Here is a 21600-nt window from a genome sequence, read left to right on the forward strand (position 1 = left end):
AATTGCATTTGCCTTTTTTGCTGCTGCATCACACTGTTGACTCATATTCAGTTTGTGATCTATTAGTATACCCAAGTCTTTTTCACATGTGCTGTTGCTTAGCCCTATTCCTCCCATTCTGTATATGCTTTTTTCATTTTTATTGCCCAGATATAGTACTTTGCACTTTTCCCTATTAAAAACCATTCTGATAGTTGCTGTCCACTGCTCCAGTTTATTTATATCTTTTGAATCCTCTCTCTCTTCTGTAGTATTAGCTATCCCTCCCAGCTCTGTGTCATCAGCAAATTTAATCAGTTTACCCTCAATTCCTTCATCTAAATCATTGCTAAAGATGTTAAACAATACAGGGCCCAGGACAGAGCCCTGTGGTACCCCACTTGAGACATTCTTCCAACTGGATGTGCAGCCATTTATGACCACTCTTTGGGTCCAATCACTAAGCCAGTTAAGAATCCACCTAACAGTTGCCTTGTCCATTCCATATTTATCCATTTTTCAATAAGGATTGTGTGAGATGCTTTGTCAAATGCTTTGCTGAAGTCAAGATATACTATATCTACAGCATTTCCCTGATCCACCCAATCAGTGATTCTGTCATAGAAGGAAATTAAGTTAGTCTGACATGACTTATTAGTTACAAACCCATGCTGACTCTGTTTAATCACTTCATTCTTATCCAGGTACTTACATACATGTTGTTTGCTCAAAGATCTTTCCTGGGATAGAGGACAGACTCACCGGCCTATAGTTGCCTGGGTCCACCTTCTTCCCCTTTTTGAAGATAGGAACAACATTTGCTCTTCTCCAGTCTTATTGGACTTCTCCTGTTCTCCAAGAATTTTCAAAGATTATGAAGAGGGGTTCAAAACTTTCTTCTGCTATCTTCTTCAGTACTCTGGGGTGTAATTCATCTGGACCTGGAGACTTGAATTCATTTAGGTTAGCTAAGTGTTTCCTCACTATCTTTCTGTTTGTAGATATCCTGGAATCTTCTATTCCCTTAATTGGACAGTGAAGAACAGTTGATGTTACATTTCCTTTCTGAGAGAAAACAGAAGCAAAATAGGAATTTAAAAGTTCGGCCTTCTCAACATCCTGTCTTACCATTTCATCATTTTCATCCTGTAAAAATCCTATAGCATCTTTGAATTTTCTTTTACTTTTGACATATCCTCAAAATCCTTTATTATTGCTTTTGATGTCTCTTGCAAGCCTCAATTCATTGTCAGCTTTAGTAATCTGATTTGTGCCAAGCAAGTTCTGCAGACAGCATTATATTCTTCTTTAGATATGCCTCCCTCTTTCCATTTTAAAAAACATTTCTTTCTCCCTTTTTAGTATGTGCTTAAGTTCTATGTTGATCCATCCTGGTTTCCTTAACCCCTTAACCAAGGGTGGTTTGCACGCTCATGACCGGGCCAATTTTTACAATTCTGACCACTGTCCCTTTATGAGGTAATAACTCTGGAACGCTTCCATGGATCCTGGTGATTCTGACATTGTTTTCTCGTGACATATTGTACTTCATGCTAGAGGTAAAATTTCATTGATATAACTTGCGTTTATTTGTGAAAAAAACAGAAATTTGGCAAAAATTTTGAAAATTTCGCAATTTTCCAACTTTGAATTTTTATGGCCTTAAATCACAGAGATATGGCACACAAAAAACTTAATAAGTAACATTTCCCACATGTTTACTTTACATCAGCACAATTTTGGAACCCAAATTTTTTTTCTTAGGAAGTTATAAGGGTTAAAAGTTGACCAACGATTTCTCATTTTTGCAACACCATTTTATTTTTACGGACCACATCACATTTGAAGCCACTTTGAGGAGTCTATATGATAGAAAATACCCAAAAGTCACACAATTCTAAAAACTGCACCCCTTAAGGTGCTCAAAACCACATTCAAGAAGTTTATTAACCCTTCAGGTGCTTCACAGGAATTTTTGAATATTTAAAAAAAAAATGAACATTTAACTTTTTTTCACAAAAAAATACTTCAGGTTCATTTTTTTTATTTTACCAAGGGTAACAGGAGAAGTTGGACAGCAAAAGTTATTGTGCAGTTTGTCCTGAGTACGCTGATACCTGATATGTGGGGGGGAACCACTGTTTCGGCACATGGCAGAGCTCAGAAGGGAAGGAGCGCCGTTAGACTTTTTCAATGCAAAATTGGCTAGAATTCAGATCGGACGCCATGTCACGTTTGGAGAGTCCCTGATGTACCTAAACAGTGGAAACCCCCCACAAGTGGCCCCATTTTGTAAACTAGACCCCCTTAGGAACTTATCTATATGTGTGGTGAGCTGTTATGATGAGTCACCGAAGGAGGAAAAAACAAAATACCAGCTAAGTCCAGAAAAACCAGAGAGGTTGGCAGCTATCGGATTGCAGACCCCTGAACCTATCCACAACAACTAGCAGTAGCCGTGGGGGGTTCCTACGGTGCCCTAGACCCCTCGATCACAGCCAGAGAGCTACATAGCCTAAAGACAGAAAGGGGGAAAAACTAAACTGCCCCAAAGCAGACCCCAAAGCAATAGGCAGCCCCCAACATATAATGACGGTGAAGCAAGATGAAAACACTAACACAGATAGAAAGATAGGTTGAGCAAATGATGGGGCCCAAGCTAACTACATAGGACAGGATAGGAAAGCTGCTGTCTGCCATCCGCAAAAACCCTATCAAAATGAGCCAACCGACTGATAGGAAAAACAGGCCCTGAAGTCGCTAGGCTTCAAAAGACTATATCAGCACTCAGGTATATTCTGAAGACAGAGCAAAAGATCAACAGATCAGAGACAAAAATGGAATTCAGCTCACCCCCGGCCGGGGATGGCAGAACTGCCAAAAAGCAAGGCAAAACAAAAAACAAAACTGAAGAGTACAAAGCAGAGCAGAAAAACTTAGTTTTGAGACGCAGGAATCAGACTGGTCTCCAAGAATCCAGCAGGAAAATCACCAGCCAGGAAGAAGGGCATCGGCAGCCTTATATCCAGTCCTCAATTCTAGCCACCCAGTTATCATCTAGCTGCCCAGGTGTTTGGTAATCAGTCTCACTACCTTCCTTCACCAGAGGAGGGAGTTCAACAGACCTCAATGGTGAAGGGAAAAATGAACTCACAACAGTACCTCCCCCTTGAGGAGGGGTCACCGAACCCTCATCCATGCCACCAGGGCAATTCGGGTGAGCCCGATGAAAGGCACGCACCAATCTTTCGGCATGAATATCAGAGGCAGAGACCCAGGAATTATCCTCCTGACCATAACCCTTCCACTTAACCAAATACTGGAGTCTCCGTCTAGCCAGACGGGAAGCCAGTATCTTCTCTACCTCATATTCCATGTTACCTTCAACCAATATAGGGTCAGGAGGTGCCACCACAGGAACTACTGGTTCAACAAACCTCTTCAACAAGGACTTATGAAACACATTATGAATTTTAAATGTGACAGGAAGAGCCAAACGAAAAGAGACCGGATTAATAATCTCCAAAATCTTGTAAGGTCCAATAAATCTAGGCTTAAACTTAGGAGAAGCCACCTTCATAGCGATATTTTTTGATGACAACCAAACCATATCACCCACCTTAAACTGGGGACCAACGATCGTACGCCGGTTGGAAAACCGCTGGGCCTTTTCCTGGGAGAGAGACAACTTATCCACTACTTGGACCCAGATCTGGTGCATTCTCTCCACCACAGTGTCAACACCTGGGCTGGCAGAAGGCTCCACCTGCCCTGAAGAAAATCGAGGGTGAAAACCAAAGTTACAAAAAAAAGGTGACATCAAAGTAGCAGAACTAGCTCTATTATTTAAAGCAAATTCGGCCAAGGGCAAAAATGAAACCCAATCATCCTGATCAGCAGAAATAAAACATCTCAAATACGACTCCAAAGTCTGGTTTGTTCTCTCCGTCTGCCCATTGGTCTGAGGGTGAAATGCAGAGGAGAAGGACAACTGAATTCCCAGCTTGGAACAGAAAGTCCTCCAAAATCTAGACACTAACTGAACTCCTCTGTCAGATACAATGTTCTCAGGAATCCCGTGCAAGCGAACCACCTGTTGCAAAAACAAGGGCACCAACTCAGAGGAAGATGGCAACTTAGGGAGTGGTACAAGATGGACCATCTTAGAGAATCTATCACAAATCACCCAAATAACAGTCATTCTCTGAGATACAGGCATATCAGCGATAAAATCCATTGAAATATGGGTCCATGGCCTCCTGGGCACCGGCAAAGGCATCAACAAGCCACTAGAGTGAGAACAAGCTTTAGACCGGAAGCAAGTCCCACAGGACTGCACAAAATTCCTGACATCACGAGACAAGGCGGGCCACCAAAAAGACCGACACACCAGATCTCTAGTACCAAAAATACCTGGATGACCAGCCAATGCAGAGTAATGAACTTCAGACATCACTCTCTTCCTCCACTGGTCAGGAACATACAACTTTCCACTGGGACAACGCTCTGGTTTGTCCTCCTGAAACTTTTCCAGAGCACGTCTCAAATCGGGCGAGATGGCAGAAAGAACTACCCCCTCGCTTAAGATGGTAGCAGGCTTAGTCACAACACGAGAATGTCATGTCGGACGCTGTTCACACCACAGCGTCCGGCAGGCAGAGGTAGTTCCACCTCCAGCCACTATAGCCTCAGTGGCGCCGGCCTGATCTTCAGGCTCTCGGGGGTTAATCCTGCTGGAGACCAGGTTGGATGGTTAGTCACGCCACGGTCTTTAAATAGTCATGCTGGCCTATGGGCGTCGCCGATTATAGCTTGTGTTTCATACCAAGTGGTTCCGGTCTGGAGTGGAGGTGTTCAAGAGAGAGAGATTCATATCTGGTGTCGTATGATCCGTCGTTATCCTTTCTCCTTCCCATATTTGTGTTTAGTTGTGCCCTGTTCACATTACTGTTTATTCCTGTGTGTGTGCGGCGCAGTGCAGTTTAAGTTCTCCCTGTCTGTCATTATTTGTGTGGGAGCTTTGGTGGTGACTTCTCACTGGGTGGAGGGTGGAGGGTTAAGTGCAGGGCTGAGCAGGAGATAAGGAAAGGTCGGAGGCTCAGGCATTTGCACCTTCAGCAAAAACCCTGGGTTGAGGGTCAGACAGGGTTTCCCCTAGTAAAGGGACACCACAGGGGCCCCGGGTATCTCAGCCTTAGTTGAACTAAGCCCCCGTGACATTATAATCGGCCCACATTTTTTCAGGAGTCCATGGATCCATTAGATTCCATAACCCGCCAGTTGGCGGCGCTGTCCATACAGGTCTCCGAGTTGAATGGGGCAGTTCAGCAGCAGGGCCTGGTAGTAGCAAAGGTGCAAACGGCATCTGCAGGTATCGGTGCAGAGCCGAAGTTTCCGATGCCAGAACGATTTTCAGGCGATCGCAGCAAATTTGTCGTATTTCGGGAGGCCTGCAAATTATACTTCCGCATGCGGCCAATATCCTCAGGTAATGAGGCCCAGCGAGTAGGGCTGGTGTTGTCATTACTGAGTGGTGACCCCCAAGCATGGGCATTTTCCTTACCACCTGACTCTGCTACATTTCATTCGGTCGATAATGTTTTTTCTGCCCTCGGGCTCATTTACGATGACCCTGACCGACTGGCTCTAGCGGAATCTAAAATCCGCGCCCTCCGCCAGGGGGAGCGCTTGGCAGAAGACTATTGTTCGGAATTTCGCCGCTGGGCTGTAGACACACAGTGGAATGACCCAGCACTGCGGAGCCAGTTTATTCATGGGGTATCATACATCAGGGTGAAACAAGCCCTCCTGATGTATGAGACTCTGGCATCATTGGAGTCTGCCATGAGTTTGGTGATACGTATTGATCGCCGTTTTTGTCAGGGGGCACAGGAGACGCTACCTCTGGGGGAAAACAGAGGTGCAGGTGTGGTTGAAGTAGATGAGTCCCCTGAACCTATGCAGATTGCTGGCGTGGCACAGGTTCAGCCTCGCGCTCCGGGAGTCCGGAAGTCCGGAGCATGTTTCTACTGTGGTAAAGGTGGTCATTATGTTAACGTTTGCCCGGTACTACCTAAGAGGGTCACACCGGCGGAAAACTGTTAAGCTCAGAGGGTATGGAGGAGACCCAACTGAGCGTATGCATATCCTCCATGATGGTATCTCAATGTATGCTCCCTGCCAAGGTTATTGTCGCCGGCAGAGAGCTACCTATATCAGTGTTTGTGGATAGCGGTTCCGCCACCAATCTCATAGATGAGGAGTTTGCACACACCGCCGGGTTTAAGATTGAAAAACTTCCTCACCCCATACAGGTGGTGACCATTAATGCTGTTCCCCTCCCTCAAGGGGAGATTACTGAGTTTGTGGCAGAGGTGAAACTCCACATTGGGGTCCTACATTCTGAGTCGGTTACATGTAGGGTCCTCCGTAATCTCCCAGCTCAAATGGTCCTGGGTTTTCCATGGCTGTCCAGGCACAACCCGGTAATTGATTGGAAAACTCAGGACATAGTACAATGGAGTGGTTTCTGCCAAGACAATTGCTTGGCCACATGTGTGTCCGCCGTGACGCCCAGCCTGCCGGAGGCTTTGCAGGATTTCGCGGATGTTTTCTCTGAGAAGGGTTGCTCAGAACTGCCTCCACATAGAGCCTATGACTGTGCTATTAGGTTAAAACCCGGGGCCAAATTACCTAAGGCCAGGATGTTTAATATTTCTGGTCCTGAGAGACAAGCTCTGAAAGACTACATCGCGGAGAGTCTGAGCAAAGGTCACATCCGGCCTTCATCCTCGCCTGTAGCCGCGGGGTTTTTCTTCATTAAGAAGAAAGATGGGGGGGTTACGCCCGTGTCTGGATTTCCGAGAGTTAAACCAGATTACTATCCGTGATCCCTACCCAATGCCGTTGATCCCGGATTTGTTCAACCAGGTAGCGGGGGCAAAATGGTTTTCCAAGCTGGACCTCAGGGGGGCGTATAACCTCATAAGGGTCCGTCAGGGGGATGAGTGGAAGACGGCGTTTAACACTCCTGAGGGTCATTTTGAGAGTCTGGTTATGCCGTTTGGGTTGACCACCGCGCCTGCCGTTTTCCAACATTTTATTAATGATGTCTTTGCTCATGTCCTGGGGAGATTTGTGATTGTATACCTGGATGATATCCTCATTTATTCTAGCGATCGGGACACTCATTTGCAGCATGTTAGGCAGGTGTTACAGTTGCTCCGGGAGAACCAGCTCTATGCTAAGCTGGAAAAATGTTTATTTTTTGTCCAGGAGTTGCCCTTTTTGGGATATATTGTGTCCGCAGCTGGTTTTAAAATGGACACCGCTAAGGTGCAAGCGGTGTTGCAATGGGAGAGGCCGGAGAGTCTGAAAGCACTCCAGCGGTTCCTTGGGTTTGCGAATTATTATAGGAAATTTATAAAACACTTTTCGACTGTCGCCAAACCGCTCACGGACATGACAAAAAAGGGTGCCGATCTGGCGAACTGGCCTGAGGTGGCTATACGTGCATTTGAGTGTCTGAAGAATAGTTTTGCTTCAGCCCCCATTCTGGTGCAACCAGACGTGTCTAAACCTTTTGTGGTAGAGGTTGATGCGTCGGAGGTGGGAGTGGGGGCAGTACTGTCTCAAGGCTCGTCCTTGAGCGAGATGCATCCATGCGCCTACTTCTCCAAGAAGTTGTCGCCGGCCGAACGGAATTATGATATCGGCAACAGGGAGTTGTTGGCCATCAAACTGGCTTTTGAGGAATGGCGACACTTCTTGGAGGGGGCGGCTCACCAGGTCACAGTTATCACCGACCATAAGAATCTGCTCTACCTGGAGTCGGCCAAGCGTCTGTCTCCTAGGCAGGCTCGCTGGGCATTGTTTTTTACTCGTTTCAATTTTCTTGTGACGTACCGTCCCGGGGCTAAAAACACCAAGGCGGATGCTTTGTCTAGGTGTTTTCCGGGGGGAGAACCTCGGGAAGAGCCGGTACCCATCCTCCAGAAAGGGGTAGTGGTCTCGGCTCTCACGACTGAGGTAGAGGCGGAGATTGCCGAGGCCCAAGAGGAGGTACCACCAGGACTTCCCGCCAACAAATCATTTGTACCCCTGCATCTTCGGCCTAAGGTGTTGAAGGAACACCACGATTCGGTACTGGCTGGTCACCCAGGGGTGAAGGGCACCTTAGAGCTGGTATCGCGTCGTTTCTGGTGGCCCAAAATCCGGCAGGACGTGGTCTCGTACGTGGCAGCTTGCATCACGTGCGCTAGGGCTAAGTCACCCCGAACCCGTCCTGCTGGCACGCTACAGCCTCTGGGGGTACCCAATAGGCCATGGACAGAAATCTCCATGGATTTTATCACTGACTTGCCAGCCTCGGCAGGGAACACGGTCATCCTGGTGGTGGTTGACCGTTTTTCAAAGATGGCGCATTTTGTGGCGTTGTCCTCTTTGCCCAATGCTAAGACATTGGCTCAGGTATTTGTGAAGGAGGTGGTCAGACTCCACGGAGTACCGTCTGACATAGTATCTGATAGGGGTACGCAATTTGTGGCGAGGTTTTGGAAAGCTTTTTGCTCAAGGTTGGGGATCAAGTTGTCACATTCATCGGCGTTTCATCCACAGTCTAATGGACAAACTGAGCGCATGAACCAAAATCTAGAACAGTATTTACGATGCTTTGTGTCCGACAACCAGGAGGAGTGGTCTACTTTCCTTCCTCTGGCCGAATTCGCATTAAATAATCACCGCCAAGAGTCATCAGGAGAGTCTCCATTCTTTTGTGTGTACGGTCAACATCCTCAGTTTTGTACCTTACGTCAGGGTGACTCCGGGGGTGTCCCGGAGGAGGATCAGCTAGGAGCCCAATTGTCATCAGTCTGGAGGCGGGTGAAACAGCGTTTGTTGAGCATGAGTGCCAGGTACAAACGGGTGGCTGACAGTAGACGCGTGCCAGGTCCGGACCTGTGTGTGGGTGAATGGGTGTGGTTAGCTACGAAGAACATAAAACTCAAAATCCCTTCTTTAAAACTGGGTCCAAGGTTTATTGGGCCTTTTAGGATTTCTGCCATCATTAACCCAGTGGCTTATCGGTTGGAACTTCCCGCAGTGTACAAGATACACAACGTGTTTCACAGGGCTTTATTGAAAAAGGTGGTAGGCTCTGTGGACACAACGCCGATGCCACCTCCAGTCATGGTGGATGGCGAGTTAGAGTTCGAGGTCTCCAAGGTAGTGGACTCTCGAGTAGTACGCCGTACTCTTCAGTATTTGGTGCACTGGCGGGGGTATGGTCCAGAGGAGAGGTCTTGGGTTCCAGCCTCAGACATACATGCGGATCGGCTGGTCAGTTCTTTTCACCGTCGTCATCCGGACAAGCCGGGTCCTATGAGTCTTGAGGGCCCTGGGGTCCCTCGTAGAAGACGGGGTACTGTCATGTCGGACGCTGTTCACACCATAGCATCCGGCAGGCAGAGGTAGTTCCACCTCCAGCCACTATAGCCTCAGTGGCGCCGGCCTGATCTTCAGGCTCTCGGGGGTTAATCCTGCTGGAGACCAGGTTGGATGGTTAGTCACGCCACGGTCTTTAAATAGTCATGCTGGCCTATGGGCGTCGCCGATTATAGCTTGTGTTTCATACCAAGTGGTTCCGGTCTGGAGTGGAGGTGTTCAAGAGAGAGAGATTCATATCTGGTGTCGTATGATCCGTCGTTATCCTTTCTCCTTCCCATATTTGTGTTTAGTTGTGCCCTGTTCACATTACTGTTTATTCCTGTGTGTGTGCGGCGCAGTGCAGTTTAAGTTCTCCCTGTCTGTCATTATTTGTGTGGGAGCTTTGGTGGTGACTTCTCACTGGGTGGAGGGTGGAGGGTTAAGTGCAGGGCTGAGCAGGAGATAAGGAAAGGTCGGAGGCTCAGGCATTTGCACCTTCAGCAAAAACCCTGGGTTGAGGGTCAGACAGGGTTTCCCCTAGTAAAGGGACACCACAGGGGCCCCGGGTATCTCAGCCTTAGTTGAACTAAGCCCCCGTGACAGAGAATCAGCAAGGAAACTCCTAGAGAGGGCGTCTGCCTTGACATTCTTAGTGCCTGGAAGAAAAGAGACCACAAAATCAAAATGTGTGAAAAACAAGGCCCACCTAGCCTGTCTAGGATTCAAGCGCTTGGCCGACTCCAGGTAAATCAAATTCTTGTGGTCAGTAAGGACCACGACTTGGTGTTTGGCTCCCTCCAACCAATGTCTCGACTCCTCAAATGCCCATTTTATGGCCAACAGTTCCCGATTCCCCACATCATAGTTACGTTCGGATGGGGAGAACTTTCGGGAAAAGAAATCACAAGGATTCATTTTAGATGTCACAGGACCTTTTTGGGACAACACCGCTCCTGCACCAATCTCAGAAGCGTCCATCTCCACCTGAAACGGGAGTGAGACATCAGGTTGCCGCAAAACCGGAGCAGAAGTGAATCTTCGCTTCAGCTCCTGAAAGGAAGAAACAGCCTCCGGAGACCAATTCAGCACATCAGCACCCTTCCTAGTCAAATCCGTCAATGGCTTGGCAATACCAGAAAAATTAGCTATAAATTTCCGATAAAAATTAGCAAAACCCAAAAACTTCTGGAGGGCCTTCAAAGAAGTGGGCTGAACCCAATCATAAATGGCCTGTACCTTGGCCGGGTCCATTTCAATAGTTGACGGAGACAAAATAAATCCCAAAAATGAAACCCTCTGTACCCCAAAAAAGGCATTTCGATCCCTTGACATACAGGGAATTCTCCCTCAAAATCCGGAACACAGTCCGAACATGTTCCACATGAGAGTCCCAATTCTTGGAGAAGATCAAAATATCATCCAGATAGATAATCAAAAATTTATCCACAAAGTCTCGGAATATATCGTTCATGAAGCACTGGAAGACAGAAGGGGCATTAGTGAGCCGAAAAGGCATCACCAGGTACTCAAAATGTCCCTCTGGAGTATTAAACGCCGTCTTCCATTCATCCCCATGCTTAATGCGAATAAGATTATACGCCCCCCTGAGGTCAAGCTTGGTAAACCATCAAGCACCTTTAACTCTGGAGAATAGATCAGAAATCAGGGGTAACGGATACTGATATTTAACAGTAATTTTGTTGAGGGCACGATAGTCAATACAAGGCCTTAATGAACCATCCTTTTTAGCCACGAAAAAAAAACCGGCACCTAAGGGTGAAGAGGATGGTCTAATATGACCCTTCTCCAATGCCTCCTTAATATAGGATCGCATAGCCTCGTGCTCGGGTACAGATAAATTGAAAAGCCGACCCTTGGGGAATTTACACCCAGGGTTCAGCTCAATTGCACAGTCATAACTCCTATGAGGAGGCAAAGACGCAGACTCATTCTCACTAAATACATCATAAAAGTCAGCCAAATAGTCAGGAACATCATGCGACTGGGGAGAGGTGGAGAAAACAGGAGCATCACTAAGGGCACACCGACAACCCCAACTCACCACAGACAAAGATTTCCAATCCAGAACTGGATTATGGATTTGCAACCAGGGAAACCCCAGGACAATGGTATCATGCAAATTATGCAACACCAAAAATCTGCAATTTTCTTGATGGTCTGGGTGACCCGCAATACCACCTGGGTCCAAAACTGAGGTTTATTCTTCACCAAAGGAGTAGCATTAATACCCCTCAAAGGGATAGGCATCCGCAGAGGTGTCATAGGAAATCCACAATGTTTAGCAAAATCCAAGTCCATCAGGTTCAGAGCTGCTCCTGAATCCACAAAAGCCTTGGCGGAAAATGTGGACAGGGAGGAGATCAGAGTAATTGCCAGAAGAAACTTAGGTTGAACAACACCCACAGAAAACGTGTGTGCACAACGTTTCTCTCGTTTAGGGCAGACAGAAATAATATGCAAGGCATCTCCACAAAAAAAACACAGCTTATTACGCCTTCTGAACTCCTGACGTTGCACCCTAGACAAAACTCTATCACATTGCATAGGTTCAGACATTTGTTCAACAGGTGGCAACATCTCTCGTGTAGTTTTGCGTTCACGTAAACGCCGATCCACCTGAATGGCTAATGACAGAATCGTCAAGACCAGAGGGAACAGGAAATCCCACCATAGTATCTTTTACAGTTTCTGACAAACCCTTCCGAAAGAGGGCTGCCAAGGCACCATCATTCCAGGTAGTAAGGACCGCCCACTTTCGGAATTTTTGACAGTACAACTCTGCCGAATCCCGTCCCTGGCTTAATGCCAACAGGGTCTTTTCAGCCTGATCAATAGCATTAGGTTCATCATACAACAACCCCAAGGCTTGAAAAAATGCGTTCACATTATTCAGAATAGGATCATCAGGTTTCAAAGAAAACGCCCAATCCTAGGGATCGCCGCGCAGCAAAGAGATGACAATTTTAACCTGCTGCGCGGAGTTCCCCGATGAGTTAGGCTTCAAGGCAAAAAATAATTTACAATTATTCTTGAAATTCAAGAATTTAGACCGATCCCCAAAAAACACATCATGAGTAGGAATCTTTGGTTCAGCAGCATGTGAATGAGCAAGATAGGCGGAAATTCCCCGGACCTCAGCAGCGAGCTGCTCCACACGATCAGACAATTGCTTCATCTCCATTGAGCGAAAAATTCCCCCTACGGCCTCAGAGATATAGAGGAAAAAATATGCACACAAAAAAAAAAATTCTGACACTTTTTTTTTTTTTTTACCTTTTTCATTTTTTTTTTTTTACAATTCTCTCCTGCTATGGAGTACCCTAGGATCTGCGGTATGGCTGGTGATTCTGTTATGATGAGTAACCGAAGGAGGAAAAAACAAAATACCAGCTAAGTCCAGAAAAACCAGAGAGGTTGGCAGCTATCGGATTGCAGACCCCTGAACCTATCCATAACAACTAGCAGTGGCCGTGGGGGGTTCCTACGGTGCCCTAGACCCCTCGATCACAGCCGGAGAGCTACATAGCCTAAAGACAGAAAGGGGGAAAAACTAAACTGCCCCAGAGCAGACCCCAAAGCAGTAGGCAGCCCCCAACATATAATGACGGTGAAGCAAGATGAAAACACTAACACAGATAGAAAGATAGGTTGAGCAAATGATGGGGCCCAAGCTAACTACATAGGACAGGATAGGAAAGCTGCTGTCTGCCATCTGCAAAAACCCTATCAAAATGAGCCAACCGACTGATAGGAAAAACAGGCCCTGAAGTCGCTAGGCTTCAAAAGACTATATCAGCACTCAGGTATATTCTGAAGACAGAGCAAAAGATCAACAGATCAGAGACAAAAATGGAATTCAGCTCACCCCTGGCCGGGGATGGCAGAACTCCCAAAAAGCAAGGCAAAACAAAAAACAAAACTGAAGAGTACAAAGCAGAGCAGAAAAACTTAGCTTTGAGACGCAGGAATCAGACTGGTCTCCAAGAATCTAGCAGGAAAATCACCAGCCAGGAAGAAGGGCGTCGGCAGCCTTATATCCAGTCCTCAATTCCAGCCACCCAGTTATCATCTAGCTGCCCAGGTGTTTGGTAATCAGTCTCACTACCTTCCTTCACCAGAGGAGGGAGTTCATCAGACCTCAATGGTGAAGGGAAAAATGAACTCACAACAGTGAGCACTTTGAACCCCCCAGTGCTTCACAGAAGTTTATAACGACCTGGCGTGAAAATAAAAAAATCGTATTTTTTCAACAAACATGATCTTTTAGTCCCCATTTTTTTTTATTTTCCTAAGGATACCAGGAGAAATTGGACCCCAAAAGTTGTTGTCCAATTTGTCCTGAGTATGCTGATACCCCAAATGTGGGAGAAAACTACTTTTTGGGCACACGTCAGGGCTCGGAAGGGAAGTAGTGATGTTTTGGAATGCAGACTTTGATGGAATGTTCTGCGGGTGTCATGTGCATTTCGAGAGCCTCTGATATACCTAAACTCCCTACAAGTGACCCCATTTTGGAAACTAGACCCCCCACGGAACTTATCTAGATGTGTGGTGAGCACTTTGAACCCCCAAGTGCTTCACTGAAGTTTATAACGCCCGGGCGTGAAAATAAAAAAATCCACATTCATTTTTTCCACAAAAATGATATTTTTGCCCCCAATTTTTTATTTTCCTAATAGTAACAGGAGAGATTGGACCCCAAAAGTTGTTTTGCACTTTGTCCTGAGTAGGCTGATACCCTATATGTGGGGGTAAAGCACTGTTTGGGCACATGGCAGAGCTTGGAAGGAAAGGAGCACCATTTGACTTTTTCAATGCAGAATTGGCTGGAATTGAGATCAGACACCATGTTGCATTTGGAGAGCACCTGATGTGCCCAAACAGTGGAAACTGTCATGGTCCAGTCCGGAGTTTATTTTCTGCTGTCTTCACTCCGGACTGGTCATGCGGGAGTTAATCTCCTCAGCCTCATTCTGGAGCTAACTGGGCTATTTCAGTCTCTCACAGCCTGCTGACCAGTGTTAGTGATAGCTCAAGCTTCCAGTTTAGAGCCTCTGACCCTTGTACCTTGGTGTTCCTCCTGCCTTTGACTGATATTCACGTGTATGACCCGGACTGATTTCTGACCCCATCTCTTGGTATTCTTCTCTGCTGTTACGTTCCCTCTCTGGGATCTGACTCCCCGGCTTGTACCCCGACCACGTATTTCGTCTCACGTTTTGGACACCGTGCTCATTTTCTGGCTTTCTGACTCTCGGCTTGGTATTTTGACTACGTGTATTGCTGCTCCTTCTGGTACGTCTGCTCCTGCTAGTTTTTGACTCGGTTTGTCTGACTATTCTCTCTCGTTACCTGTGGCACCTGTGCTGTTGCTCAGGGTTGCTGCTCTTAGTGTGTAACCTCTCTTCCCTCACCAGCTCCCCCTGGTGGAGGTTTCACTACATAAACCCCCCAATTCTAACTCCAACCCTAACCCCAACACACCCCTAACCCTAATCTCAGCCCTAACCCTAGCCCTAACCCTAACCCTAACCCTAACCCTAATGGGAAAATGGAAATAAATACATTTTTTTATTTTATTATTTTTCCCTAACTAAGGGGGTGATAACGGGGGGTTTGATTTACTATTTATGGCAGTTTTTATATTTGGCAGCTGTCACACGCTAAAAGACGCTTTTTATTGTAAAAATAGTTTTTGCATCACCACATATTGAGAGCTATAATTTTTCCATATTTTGACCTACCGAGTCATGTGAGGTCTTATTTTTTGCGGGACGAGTTGACATTTTTATTGGCATCATTTTCGGGCACGTGACATCTTTTGATCGCTTTTTATTCCGATTTTTGGGACGCAGAATGAACAAAAACCAGCATTTCATTAATTTCTTTTGGGGGGTGCGTTTACACCGTTCTGCGTGCGGTAAAATTGATAATGCCCTTTTATTCTTCGGGTCAGTACGGTTACAGCGATACCTCATTTAGGTCTTTTTTTATGTTTTGGTGCTTTTATGCAATGAAAACAATTTTATATAAAAAATAATTATCTTTGCATTGCTTTATTCTGCGAGCTATAACTTTTTTATTTTTTCACTGATGATGCTGTATGGAAGCTAATTTTTTGCGGGACAAGATGACGTTTTCAGTGGTACCATGCATATTTATATGCGTCTTTTTGATCGCGCATTATTGCACTTTTTGTTCGGCGGTATGATAATAAATCATTATTTTTTGCTTCACTTTTTATTTTTATTTTTAAGGGGTTCGCTAAAGGGGTTAACTAATGGGACAGTTTTATAGGGCAGGTTGTTATGGACATGGTGCTACCAAATATGTATACTTTTATTTTTTTATTTTTTTATTTCAAAAAATGTATTTTAAAGGGAATATTTTTTTTTTAATTTATTTAGCGATTTTTTTAAAATTATTTTTACACTTTTTTTTAACTTTATTACATTGTCCCAGGCGGGACATCACTGACCTGTGACAGATCGCTGAACTGTCACTGTGACAGATCAGCGATCTGTCACAGGCACTGCACAAGGCTTCTTCCTTGCCTGCACTTTGCAGGCACTGAGGAAGCCAGCTCCCTGCTGGTCCCCGAAGGTCCCCGTCGCCATCTAGGATTTGGGGACCTGCAGGGATGAAGCCCCCTGCAGCAGTGCTGCACATTGCGCTGCTGTGGGGGGCTCAGGAAAGCACGGAGGGAGCCCCCTCCCTGCCGATGCTTCCCTTTAACTCCCGGTACACCGCGATCGTGTTTGATTGCGGTGTGCAAGGGGTTAACATGTCGGGGGCGGTCCTTGACCGCCCCTGACACATTGTGCCGGGTATCAGCTGTGATAATCAGCTGACACCCGGCCGTGATCAGCGACGCTCACCACGTGGGCGCCGTTGATCACTGTGACGTACTATCCCATCACTGGGAATTAAGTCCCAGGGCACATGGATGGGATAGTACGTGACATGACAGAAAGGGGTTAAATGCTTCCTAATCTTCCCTCTTTTCGGAATTGTTAACAATTGTGCTTTGAGAATTTCATTTTTCAAGATTTCCCATCCTTCCTGGACATTTTTGTCCTTAAGGCAGCCACTGGATCCCTCCAATTCTCTTTCTGAATCCCATAAAACCTGCCTTTCTGAAATCTAACCTTGAAGTCTGAGTCTTCACAGGTTTACCACTTCTAGCTATCCAAAATTCTAAAATAGCATGGTCGCTACCTCCTAGGGTCCCAGCCACTTTTACCTCCTCAACCATTTCCTTCCTGTTTATAAGGATTAGATCCAAGGTAGCAGTTCCCCTTGTTTTCACCCCTACCTTTTGGAAGATAAAGTTGTCAGCAAGAGAGGATAAGAATTTCCTTGACCTGTTAGTTTTGCCTGAGAGAGATTCCCAGCAAATGTCAGGATAGTTGAAATCTCCCATGACAACTATGTCATATTTTTTGGAGAACTTGGCCATTTGATGCATAAAGAGTTCATCCATATCTTCAGCTTGCACAGGCAGCCTGTAGTAAATGCCTACAATGGTGTCCTTTCCATTGTTCTGTCCTTGTATTCTTACCCAAACAGTTTCCACAGAACTCCCAGTCTCTAAAGCTTCAATCTCTGTGCAGATATACACGTTTCTAACATACAATGCAACATCTCCTCCTCGTTTATCAAGTCTGTTTCTTGCAAATAAGTTGCATCCGTCCAGCCTTGTATTCCAATCATGTGTATTGTCCCACCAAGTTTCAGTGATTCCAATGACATCATATTTCTTTTCCTGCGTTAGTAATTCCAATTCTCCTTGGTTGTTGCCCATGCTTTGTGCATTAGTATAGAAACATTTTAGCTTGTGATTGGTTTCTCTTTCTCCAATATTTTTATTATTTAGATTCTTTTGTCTTTGTTCTTCCTTTCCACTTCTAATAGCAGAGTTCTCAATAGCATTTGTCAAGGTTATCCTGGAAAAAACAGTTGATTCCTTCTGCTCAGGAAATGTTCCCCAACTCTGAGGACTGTTTTTTCTAGCAGTACAATGCGCCATGGCAACATAGCTAGGTCAGTCAATGTGTGGATGAAGGACCACCACATCAAATCCCTGTCATGGCTAGCTCAATCTCCAGACATGAACCCCATTGAAAACCTCTGGAATGTAATCAAGAGGAACATGGATAGTCACAAGCCATCAAACAAAGAAGAATTGCTTAAATTTTTGTACCAGGAGTGGCATAAGGTCACCCAAAAGCAGTGTGAAAGACTGGTGGAAAGCGTGCCAAGATCCATGAAAGCTGCGATTAAAAATCATGGTTATTCTACAAAATATTGATTTCTGAACTCTTCCTGAGTTAAAACATTAGTATTGTTGTTTCTAAATGATTATGAACTTGTTTTCTTAGCATTATTTGAAGTCTGCAAACACTGCATTTTTTTGTTATTTTGACCATTTCTCATTTTCTGAAAATAAATACAAAATTTAGTGCTTGGAAATTCAAAGACATGTTGTCAGTAATTTATAGAATAAAAGAGCAATTTACATTTTATTCAAAAATATACCTTTAAAGAGAAAAATCAGACAAACTAATAATTTTGCAGTGGTCTCTTAATATTTGCCAGAGCTGTATATAATACTCCCAATCTCCATTTACATTACCAAATACACAAAGGAACATAGACAATACAATGCATACAGAAAATTAATAGAAGATTTTGATGCTTTAATTACATTCAATGTATCCTTAATCTTTGTATTATGTATATTTTATTAAATTTGTACTTTTGTAACTTTAGAACCAGTAACGAATCAGCAATTCTTCAGCTTTTAGAAATCTGTGGTTTTTACATGGGTTCACTAATTGCTTTTCTTTGTGCTTTAGGACTGTAAAATGGATGTGGACATAAAAGACGTTAATAACTGGACTGTTATGAAAGAAGACAACAGCACCTTTGAAACATCAGCTACTAATTTTCCTTCCTGGGAGGATTACAATAGCAGTGTGGACGACATACGATACTTTTTAATTGGGCTATATACATTTGTAAGCTTGCTTGGATTCTTGGGAAATCTCTTAATTCTCCTGGCTATTTTCAGAAAACGCAAGCAGAAGACTATAATTAACTACCTCATTGGAAACTTGGCTTTTTCCGATATTTTAGTTGTGCTGTTCTGCTCACCATTTACTCTGACATGTGTTTTACTTGATCAGTGGATTTTTGGTGAAGTCATGTGTCACGTAGTGCCTTTCCTTCAGTGTGTCTCCGTCTTAATCTCTACTCTGATGCTCATGTCCATTGCCTTGGTGAGGTACCACATGATAAAACATCCTCTTTCAACCAATCTAACTGCCAATCATGGATATTTTCTGATTGCTACTGTCTGGACTCTTGGTTTCACCATATGCTCTCCTTTACCTGTTTTTCATAAAATTATTAATCTGAGAGAAGCCTTTAATTTAGAAACTTTAATGAATAGTTATCTGTGCATCGAGTCCTGGCCATCTGATTCTTACAGAATTGCATTCACCATTTCTTTACTATTAGTACAGTATATATTGCCTTTGTCTTGCTTAACAATAAGTCATACAAGTGTTTGCCGAAGTATAAGTTCAAGATTACCGAACAAAGATGTGAAAGTTGAAGAAAATGAGATGATCAACTTGACCCTTCAACAACCGAAAACGAAACAATCGGAGGTCGAAATCTGTAGCAGTCAAAAGTGGAGTTATTCTTTCGTACGGAAACATAGAAAGCGTTACAGCAAAAAAACAGCAAGTGTTGTCCCAGCGATACTAAGACGACACCAAGAGAGTAATACTGGAGACATTCCAGAAACATCTACAACAGAGAGGAGCCACACTTTACCCACCAGTATCCACACTAGTGTCCACACTTTACCTTCGAGTGTCTATTTACCAGGAGTTCCCATATGCTTTGAAATGAAACCAGAGGAGAATTCTGAACTACACAATATTAACTCTGTATCTAAATCTCTAACTCGGATAAAGAAGAGGTCTAGGCGTGTTTTCTGTAGACTAACCATATTGATCTTGGCTTTTGCTGTCAGTTGGATGCCGCTTCACCTCTTTCACCTTGTAACTGACTTTAATGCCAATCTAATTTCCAATCGACATTTCAAATTAGTTTATTGCATCTGTCACTTGCTCGGCATGGTCTCCTGTTGTCTAAATCCTATACTCTATGGATTTTTAAATGATGGTATAAAAGCAGATTTGATGTCAATCATCCAGTGTTTCCAGATATCGTAGGCTGATCCAGCTGTTGCATTTTTCTTTCTGAAAATATATCAGTTAGCTTCAGGTTCACTCTTATTTGTTGGCAGCTCTTCTGAACTGAACGGTATTAACATTACTGCCATTATATATATATTTGTATATGAGTTTTCAAGCTGCATATGATCTCTATGAGGTCTATTTTTTATCTCTTTGTTGCTGTAAAAAGAGACAACATTCTGAATATTGACATTACCTTTAATATCATTAGTATCTGTTACATAATTCTATGTAAGGTAAAAAAAAGCCTGACTCTTGTAATTGATATTAATATGAGCCCATCATATGAAGAAAAATTACTATAATGTCCAATGCCAAACTTGACCTTGTGTTTACCACTCGGTCTTTTTTTTCCCTTTTTTTAAAGGAAACATTACAGTAGATAACATCATTCTGTTTTCTATTTCATGTTGATATGAAATGAGACTTGTTCAGATCTGTAAGAACAGTGGTTTACTGTGCTTTATTAAGTGAAATTCATTAGTAATTGTGATTAAATCATTGCTGTTGTAAAATAGTAATTTATATTTTTAATTAATTTATACTGTACTTGCAAAGCTTTAACTATGTTTCACATTACGTGGCTTTCTTGTGGAAATTATAATAAAATACAGTGTATATACATATATATCTTACAATATTGCAAGAGGATCTTGAATATTGCATATTATTTCTAATATTTCTCCAATGTGACAGCTTTTCTAAATTTTGCATTATTTAATAATCTTAGTTGATTACATGATATTGTTCATAGCAGTATCCAAGTAAAAGAATATTAATCTTGTTAAAACCAAATATTTGCTGCAGTTAAATGAACAGTCATTTTATACATTTTCATAATTTCATGTTTGAACCTATAGGTGACTTAATGAGGACCACTCACCTAATTTTTCAAGTAGACCTGGACACACAATTTAATAGTCGTTACAGAGTAGAATAAAAGTTTTTTGATATTTTGTCTCTCCGCTGCAAAGATATATATATCAATGAGTGTATGTGTGTATGTATTGACGATGATGTCATAATGGTTACCATGGCAAGGATTATGTCATAAAGGTTGCCATGGCGAAGATGATGTCATAATGGCTGCCATGGCGACAATGATGTCATAATAGGTTGCAATGGTGACGCTTATAACATAATGGTTGCCATGGCGACGATGGTGTCCAGAATGGTTGCCATGGTGAAGATGATGTTATAATGGGTATATGGGCACGGAAATAAGGGATGGAGGATGTGTGATGGGTATTGGGCATGGGACTATAGGATGGAGGATATGTATGATGGGAATATGGGCATGGGACTATGGGATGGCACATGTGTATGATGGGTATATGGCACTGGACTATGGAATGGAGAATAATTTGTTATAACTAACCACAGTTAGTTACTATGCCCGGGCAATGCCGGGCTCTTCAGCTAGTTATCAATAAAAGTATTTGGCACCTGAACAGTTTTTTTTGTTTTTATTTTTAAGTCCAAGTAGACATTATCATGATAGAGAATTTGCTGGGGACATGTACTTCTTCCTTTTTCTGAAGCTGATCAACACACTTAGGAAAGAAGAAAACTCACCCACAGTAGTTTAGAATAGGCTCAGTATGAGATATGCATTAACAGTCTCCCCTCCTCACTGTAGAGTGACTACATGTGTGGGAGACAGCAGAACTAAGTGTGATTAACTGAAGATTTTCAGCTCACATTTCTAATAGTATGGATGGAGTAGCAGTGCTGTACACATTGAGTATCATTGCAAACCTTTTTAATAGCCTTCAACTCAAATAGTCTTTATCGGCAGGACTAAACATACATTAGCATTGCAAAGCTAGTGACTATTTTACTGACTATTTTAGATGAAAGATGAAAGCTGTTAGTCACACTTGGGTCTGCTGTGCTCTGACACATC

At 43.8% G+C, this 21600-nt stretch overlaps 1 protein-coding gene across 2 annotated transcripts in view; it reads left to right on the forward strand.

Annotated features, from left to right (window-relative positions):
* NPY5R (neuropeptide Y receptor Y5) overlaps positions 1–21143 on the forward strand; it is a 179454-nt gene extending 158311 nt beyond the window's left edge. For both annotated transcript variants that reach the window (XM_073576894.1, XM_073576886.1), the window contains exon 2: positions 18282–21143. In XM_073576894.1, the coding sequence (XP_073432995.1) occupies positions 18291–19670 (1380 nt within the window). In that variant the 5' untranslated portion in view covers positions 18282–18290 and the 3' untranslated portion in view covers positions 19671–21143. The remainder of the gene's footprint in view (positions 1–18281) is intronic.
* Positions 21144–21600: the final 457 nt, after the last annotated feature.

This window comes from Dendrobates tinctorius, unplaced genomic scaffold (assembly GCF_039654945.1).
Source record: "Dendrobates tinctorius isolate UK_male_01 unplaced genomic scaffold, ASM3965494v1 ptg000008l, whole genome shotgun sequence".
Classification (NCBI taxonomy): Eukaryota; Metazoa; Chordata; class Amphibia; order Anura; family Dendrobatidae; genus Dendrobates; species Dendrobates tinctorius.